This window comes from Mesocricetus auratus, unplaced genomic scaffold (assembly GCF_017639785.1).
Source record: "Mesocricetus auratus isolate SY011 unplaced genomic scaffold, BCM_Maur_2.0 Super-Scaffold_100028, whole genome shotgun sequence".
In the NCBI taxonomy this organism is placed as follows: domain Eukaryota; kingdom Metazoa; phylum Chordata; class Mammalia; order Rodentia; family Cricetidae; genus Mesocricetus; species Mesocricetus auratus.
The window spans coordinates 536,674-544,385 of record NW_024429209.1 but is presented as its reverse complement, the minus strand read 5'-3'; the positions used below and the strand labels follow the sequence as shown (position 1 = coordinate 544,385).

General features: G+C 47.9%; 1 protein-coding gene across 1 annotated transcript; it reads right to left on the bottom strand.

Annotated features, from left to right (window-relative positions):
- Window positions 1-602: 602 nt before the first annotated feature.
- Bpifa1 (BPI fold containing family A member 1) lies at window positions 603-7,077 on the bottom strand. Its single transcript, XM_040732732.1, has 9 exons — window positions 6,930-7,077; window positions 5,934-6,154; window positions 5,603-5,762; window positions 4,223-4,330; window positions 3,784-3,933; window positions 2,633-2,711; window positions 2,262-2,325; window positions 1,663-1,740; window positions 603-775 (listed from the first exon to the last, which is right to left on the bottom strand). Exons 2-8 carry the CDS (start codon window positions 6,142-6,144, stop codon window positions 1,700-1,702), a joined length of 813 nt encoding a protein of 270 aa, XP_040588666.1. The 5' UTR covers window positions 6,145-6,154; window positions 6,930-7,077; the 3' UTR covers window positions 603-775; window positions 1,663-1,699.
- Window positions 7,078-7,712: the final 635 nt, after the last annotated feature.

Genomic DNA, 7,712 nt, shown 5'->3' with positions numbered 1-7,712 from the left:
ATTTTTTTTGTATTCTCAACTTTTCCCTTCCTCTTATTACTTCCTCAAAATCCAGTTTTTCCTCTAAAAAAATGTCAACTCCTATTAACCTCTTCATTGCTTTTCATAAGCAGTCAACACTTGGGCCCTGGTGCCCTTCTTTCTGCCCTTTTTGTCATTTCTGTCCTTCTGTTGCTGGGGAACAGAAAAGAGGCCAGTATGACAATGTCCTTTAGCTATCCAGGTGTCTTTCTCAGGGTCTCCCAAGCATCTCCACACAGAGTGGTCCCCCTTTTCTTCCTGCTATGATCAGTTCACCTTTCCACATTCCTGGTTACCTCCAGGAACCAGCCTGAGACGTGGACCAGAGCCATATATGTCTGTGCACATCTTCTTTATGTGCCCAGCTCCGGAGCACGTCTCCTGATGCTGCTTTGCTTCTGTGTGGTACCCTGTGTGTGAGCACTGGTGCTGAGTGCTCATCCACACCAGTACCCCAGCCCTCAGCTCTTCAAGACCACTCAGACCCAGGATGAGAGGCTCTAGCCCATGGCCCTGACTGCCTAGCTGGTATGCTTTCTGGCTTCTAAAGCCTCAAGTAATGATGAAGAACACAGTCCTAGTGCAGATGAAGAGCTATTTTATTTAGTAATGGTAACGGGATTAATCATTCCTGATGAGAAAGGAGGAGATCAGGTTCCTTGGGGAGAGGCAGGCATATCATTTTCTAGGACACAGGCCTCCTTTTGTGAGACATGGGAAGATGGGCAAGAGGCTGAGCAGCTGCAATTCTTCTCTGTTGGGAGAAGACTTTGATCAGGAGGGACATGTGAAGTCAGTGACTCTCACTGGTATTGTTTAACACCAAACTGGCTCCCTGAGGGACAGAGGCATGCTGAGACCCAAGCATAAGGTCTCAGCCATAAGGAGCCTGGATCTTTGTGCATGTGTTATCTTTGTACCTGTGTGGGCTTGATTGTCGTGTGTTTGTACATGTTTGCACATATGTGTAAGTATAGTGGTGAGACTGCATGAATTTGTATAACATATGTATGTATAACATATGTATCTGGTTACTCTCTCTCTCTCTGTGTGTGTGTGTGTGTGTGTGTGTGTGTCCATGATGATGCATGTTTCTTTTGTCAGTTGTGCTGATGTGGCACCTGTGTCTCTCTACCTCTGTCAACTTTTCTATGAACTTATTGTGTTCCCATGTGGAAGCTTGTCTCTCTTTGGATAGTGCTATAACTTGAATCTTAGATATTCCCATAAGGTCCCAGATGTTAAAGGTGTGGTCCCTATGGCAATGATGCTGTGAGACAGTGGAGCCAGTAGGAGTGGGTCTATGGGGAGTAGGAGGTCGTTAGCCCATCGGGGCATGCCCTGGGTGGGGGACTGGAATTCTACCTCTTGCTGTCTCTTGGCTACTGAAAGAATGAATGTCTTCTTCCACTATAACATGCTGCCCTATCACAGTCCCAGAGCAATGGAACAATTGGTTATGAACTGAATCTACACAACTGCGAGCCAAAAGAAACCCTTTTCTCTGTTGATTATCTTAGGTCTTTCATTAGAGTGATGGAAAGCTGAATAATACTGATGACATTGTTCCTAGATCCCTGCTTCCTTCTAGAAGGATAATGGCCAATCCTCAAATACTGAGGAATGTGGGATAGTACTCACCAGCTCCATTAAGGCCAATCCTCCCTTCCTGGGGAGCCTAGACCTTGATGACAAATTGTAATCCATGGATCAGTAATTCTGGACAACAAAAACAACACAAAAGCCATATCAGAGTCACAATCTGGTGGTGAAAGAGTCCAGTAAGACCTATGGTCACCAGCCATGCTTACCACACACAAGACCTGTGGTCACCAGCCATGCTTACCACACACAAGACCTGTGGTCACCAGCCATGCTTACCACACACAAGACCTGTGGTCACCAGCCATGCTTACCACACACAAGACCTGTGGTCACCAGCCATGCTTACCACACACAAGACCTGTGGTCACCAGCCATGCTTACCACACACAAGACCTGTGGTCACCAGCCATGTTTACCACACACAAGCACCTGGGGAAGGCTGTGCCGCCTCCTCCAGACAACCAGCTATTCTCAGGTCAGGCTGAGAGGGGAGGTATGTTTTACCCCAAACTCATCTGATCATTCATGGGGACAAAAATACCCCCAAAGAGGGAGGGATGATGTTCAAAGACAAAACTCCTTGGGGGAAACAGATGTTTCCTGGGAGTGGGAGAAGATTTGGAAACAGCACCTACCAGCAATGTCATGCACCAGGGTGACATCCAAATGGCTGAGAATCCCATTGACCAGAGGACACACCTGACCCAGGGCAGAGAGGGGGTGGGGTTAGGTTCAGCACTTCCTGCAAGGAGACCCTTGGAAAAGCTGCATGGCCCAGGTGGAATATACTCAGGAATACTTTCTACAGCCCAGGAGAAGCCAACCAATGTGTTTGGAGAGGTGGAAAGAAGTAACACAGATGGCTGGACCACAGGACAGATGGACTGATGGATGAATTCATTTCTCACACAGAATAACTTAGTTTACTTAGTTCACTCCAGGGCTCTCTTTCAGCCCAAGAGGCTCTAAGATCCTTGGACAGGAGACTGTCACTTTGACCTCTTACCTTGCCTTGCACCAGGTCAGGAAGAACTTTAGTCAATATCCCTGTGAGGTTGTCTAAGACACTTTGAAGTGGAGTGACTCTGGAAGAAAAAGGCAAGGGTATAACCCAGAGGCTTGGGGTTGCCCTGGAGAAGTTCAGCAGCCACTATGCACACTCAGTCTTGGCACCCCGAAACTGAGACTAGGCCTTGCACACTCATGTCCAGGGCAGATTTACCAGCAAGGATCCTAGATGAAGAGAGTTACACTCAGCCCAGCCATGCACACACAGTTGAGTGTAGAATAAACACACTTCAGGCACATAGTAGGTGCACAACAAGACTGAGGAATCCATGAATGCATGCAAAGTACTTAGTTTGTAGTTGTCATGGGGACTCAATGAATGATGCACACAAAGCTCAGTAAATGTATTAATCAAATGTGAGCCATGGTGTGGCCAGGTCCTATACACTATGGATAACTGGGTCTTCCCATGTGGCTGGCAACCAGAACAAGTAATCAAAATAGGTGTTGCATGTATTTACCTCTTAGGAGGATTCTGTCAATAACCACAATGTAATTTTGTATTACAAATAAATAATATGAGACAAAATTGGAGACATACTAGTGAAGCTCATATCCCCTGTATAGGTAGGGCTTAAATTCAAACTATTTATTGCCTAATCCACTATAAAATTAGCCATCCTATTATAAATATGACAACATAATAAACAAAATAATGTTCTTATCACCATCTGGCTTACTTTTGAGCAACTCACAGTAATACAATTTGTCTCTTTGTAATAACTAGACAAGATAATTTTAGATTGTCTGTGAAGGTTCATGAAGTAGGTAAAACAGACAAAAAATATAAATGTCATTAAAAATCACAATGTGCACAACATTGCTAAAAATCACAATGTGTACGTTTTCATAGCATTAAGAAATTGGCTATTCTGTCTAATAAGGGATAAGTGAGCCTTTATGTATTCCTTTACTTCTGCATGTGTCCATGTCTGTTTATCTTTCCCTTCCCTCACCAAACATACAAACCTCAGTCTCCCTACCCATCCTCCTCCTCACATACCCATCCTCTTACTCATCTGTCCACCCATTGTTCTGTAATTCCACACTGCTGTCTCTGGGTGGAAGAAGCTAGCTCTTTGGCCTCACCCATTGAGCAAGGTGATTTGCAGGCTGCCAGGGGAGTGGGTGCAGTCACCGAGGACCAGGTGGATCTTCCCCTGATTGTCTTTCACGGCTAAGACTTCTGCGGTGATGTTCAGCTTCACAGCCAATTTCAAAAGACTTCCAACCATGGGCCTGCCAGAAAAGGAGAAACAGCCCTACTGGTTCCTGTCTTTTCCCTGCATTTCAAGGTGGAGGGTTGGTAGGAGGGCCAGCCTCACTTCACCCTATATGTTTCACAGTTGTTCTCATCCCCCAACTAGGAGAAAGCAAGGCTCAGAGAGGTCAAATTACATGGCTAAATTTTCTCAGCGTAACAGCAAATGTGCTAATGTTGGTGGCACTGGCATCTGCAGCTTCCTGTAGTCATCAAGCTCTCTCTGTGTGAGCCACCCTCTTACCCACCCACTAGAGACCTACTCACGTATTCAATTTGAGTGTCAGGCCTAGGGGGATGGTGACATAGAGACGATGACCATCAGGGCTCTGCACAAGGCCAAGTTCCAACAGCTGGGGATCGGTGATTTTTATGCTGCTCAGGGATTAGAGGGATGAAAATCAGTGTCTCAAATGTTAAACCTGGAAACCTCTTTCACACAAATTTACTCATCTCAGAGAGAGAGAGAGAGAGAGAGAGAGAGAGAGAGAGAGAGAGAGAGAGAGAGAGAGAGAGAGAGAGAGAGAGAGAGAGAGCTGGCCACTCCAGACAAGGAAGACAGAAGACAGTTTCACAGCCACATCCTAGGTCTTCTGTCAGTCTCAGGTCTAGGAGGTATTGAAGGAAGAGGCTGCACACGACAGAGCAGAACCTTACAAAGCAAGTGGTGGGTTCTGTGGGCTGGGAGGTACACAGAAGACTGGACAGAAGAGTGAGTGGTTAGATGAAAGGAGGAAAAGGCGATGGAGGAGTGATGGATGGACTGCCATGGAAAATACCCAGCAACTAGAAGAACCCTGCACAGGACTTACGGCAGAAACACCTTGTTCTGTCATAACCTGCAGTAGCATATCAGCCCTCAGTGCTTATCACAGGGATTAAAGAATTGGGAAGAATGCACAATGGTGGGAGGGAGTCTTCCCTGAGCCATCCGTGGTGCCAGGTACCTACCCTTCCCTGGTCTCCTCCACAGCTTTTCTCTCTGTGTATAACCCCATCTCACAGATGGGGAAACCAAGCCTGGGAAACCTGACCTCAGTTTATCCAGCACAGACAGTTCTAACCAAGCTCAAATCTGACTGTCTCCAGGTCAGGTAGCAGAGGCCAGGGAATCCCGGCCATAATAAGTCCCAGTTTTACTAAGGGCTTGGGCTTGGGTATCTGGTCACTGGCAACAAGATCCCTACTGTAGCTTCCTGCCTAGGAAGCTCTCAAGTGGCTCATGGGAAGCACCACATCAGGTCTCAGTGACATCGCTTAGGTGATAGAGCTGAGGAGGCTAGCCTAGTGACAGCTGGCATTCCCTAGATGGGATGAGCAGGGATGGAAAAGGCCCCAGCTTGGGGCTTCTCTGAGTGAGATTCCTGACTCTGCATCACCCTAGCTACGTGAGCACAGACATATCTCTGTGCTGACATAGAAGGGTTGTCATGGAGATAATAGCTGCTGCTGGGGCTCAGGATGTGCCTTAGGACTGGGGGCAGCTCCAGGTCAAAGGGCCACTGTTGCTGGTAGAGTGGAGAGAGGCCTGGGACTGAGTCTTGGCTGCATTCTCAGCCCACCCCTCTCCCTTTGTAGGGATGCTGCCTGGGACTGGCAGATCTTCAGTTGTTAGTGGGAACCAAATCCTTCTTTTGGGCAACTCACTCAAGAATGTTGTTCAGGAGAGGGATAGATGATGTCAGTTTTCCAAGTAGGCCCCCAACCAGGCCGTTGGTATTGCCTCCTCCAGACTTTAGTATATCCAGGAGTGGAATATTTTCCAAAATGCCCAGCAGACCCCCAGACAGCAGGCCACCACTTAGAGCTGCAAAGGAGAAAGGATCCTCAGGGGTCACACCTGCTGCCTCAGGTTCTCAACCCCTTTCTCACTCATGCTTCCCTTCCTGGTATTGGGAGGCTAGGTGTACTAGAGCACACATGTGTAAACACAGACACGCATGCACACATGCCCTGAAAGAGACTGTCATAGACTCACCATCTGTGAAGCTTCCAGAAAGATGATCTGTGGGATTTGAAAGCAGATCTGGGGTCACAGCCAAAGGCAGGCCCTGGTCTAGGGGCAAGGGCAGACCCTGGTCCAGGGGCAAGGGCAGACCCTGGCCCAGGGGTAAGGGCAGTCCTGCCAACTGGGCCGAGCTCTGGGCCAGCAACCCACAAAGGACAACGAGGCTCTCAACTAGAAACATCTCTTGGTACCTGCAGAAAGAATGACAAGTCTGCTGTGGTATGGACAGCAGGGGACTCTCTCACTGCCTTCCCTGTCAGGGGTGGTAGATTTCTTTCCTTCCCTGAACCCCAGCAGGTGATAACTAGCAACAATAGCTAACACTGCCATAGAGTAGTCTGTCCCACGCCACAGGCTGATGCATTCAGTCATCAACTTCACTGTCACCACATCCTCAGATGTAGGCATGGACAACCCTGTTTCACGGTTGGAGCAGAGGCCTAGTCACTCAAGGCGGTCTCCCCCAAGGTGACAAGCTGCAGTAGTGAGAGGAGCAGAAGTCAAGTGTGCCTGACCCAGAAGCTTCTGTATAGTTAAGTGACTGTTAGATTTACTCTGGGGCCAGGGATGTGACTGTGGTGGCCTGACTCATTGCCCTCACCCCTGCTCTTCAGATGACAGAGGCTGAAGATCTGAACTGCTTGGCCATCATTTCTGCTAAAGGATGGTTCTTTGGTCTGTGTTCAGGCCATGACAGTGTCTCAACTGTGATGGTAACCCTCAAGATGAAATTTCTTCCCTAGACCATTCACTTAGGGTGTGTTGAGAGCTCACTGTTCATCAAGGGTGCCTCTCTAGGAAAGGTGAGTGAATGTCTAGTCCTTGCCCCTGACCATGGCCATTCCTGTTTCTCTTGTAAGATACCCAGTTAGTGACAGTTCAATCTGCCAGCATGAGTCTAGAGTAAGGGGCATGGCCTCCTGCTACCCAGAACATCTGTGGAGTAGAGGAAGGGACAGGTCTCACCTGAGTCTCCAGGTCTCGGCAGCTGTTCTGGGCTCCGCTCCTACCACTTCTGCCACAGAGGAATCAGCCTCTTTTATAGAATGGGAATTGGGAAACCTGATATTGGATGATGGGCTTCGAGATAATTCCGATTTCTGCAATGTGGAAGTGTCTTTCAGGACTCTCCAAAGTAAATAATTGTCAACCATGCTAACAGGTGAGTCAGTTAAGCTGTTCGGTCCACAAATTAAACAAGAACATCTGACAGGAGGCTTACTCAAGACTTCATGGTTTCATGCACGAGGCAGAGGTTGAAGACCCATGCTCACATGGCTGGAAGATCAGATTTTCAGTGTTGAAAGGAGCAGTCAGTCAGATCACTCAGAGCTTTGACCTTGCTCTCGTCTCTTTTCACTCGTGTCTCCTGGTCCTCTGGCAAACTCTTGTTCCCACAGTGCTAGCAGTCAAGTTACATTTGCCCTCCCTATCTTGAGCTACCCTCAATTTCATTTGTGTGCATGTACAAGTGGGTCTTTTGTTTTTCAAGCCTCTGGTTCATGCAATCATGTGCCTGTAGGTCCTCATAAGATCTTGGGACAGAAAGGTCACTACTGTTTCCTTACAGAGGAGGAAACTGGAGCCCAGTTAGCATGGATGGTCTAGAGAGGAAGTGGCAGAGTTCGAAGCCAACTCATTGGTTAATAATAGCTAAGAACCAATGCCAGGGCTGAATGCTTGCCAGGCTCTAGCCTGTGCCAGGGCCACTCATCCTGGCAAGGTGGGGTTGGGTTTCTACAGTGAGAA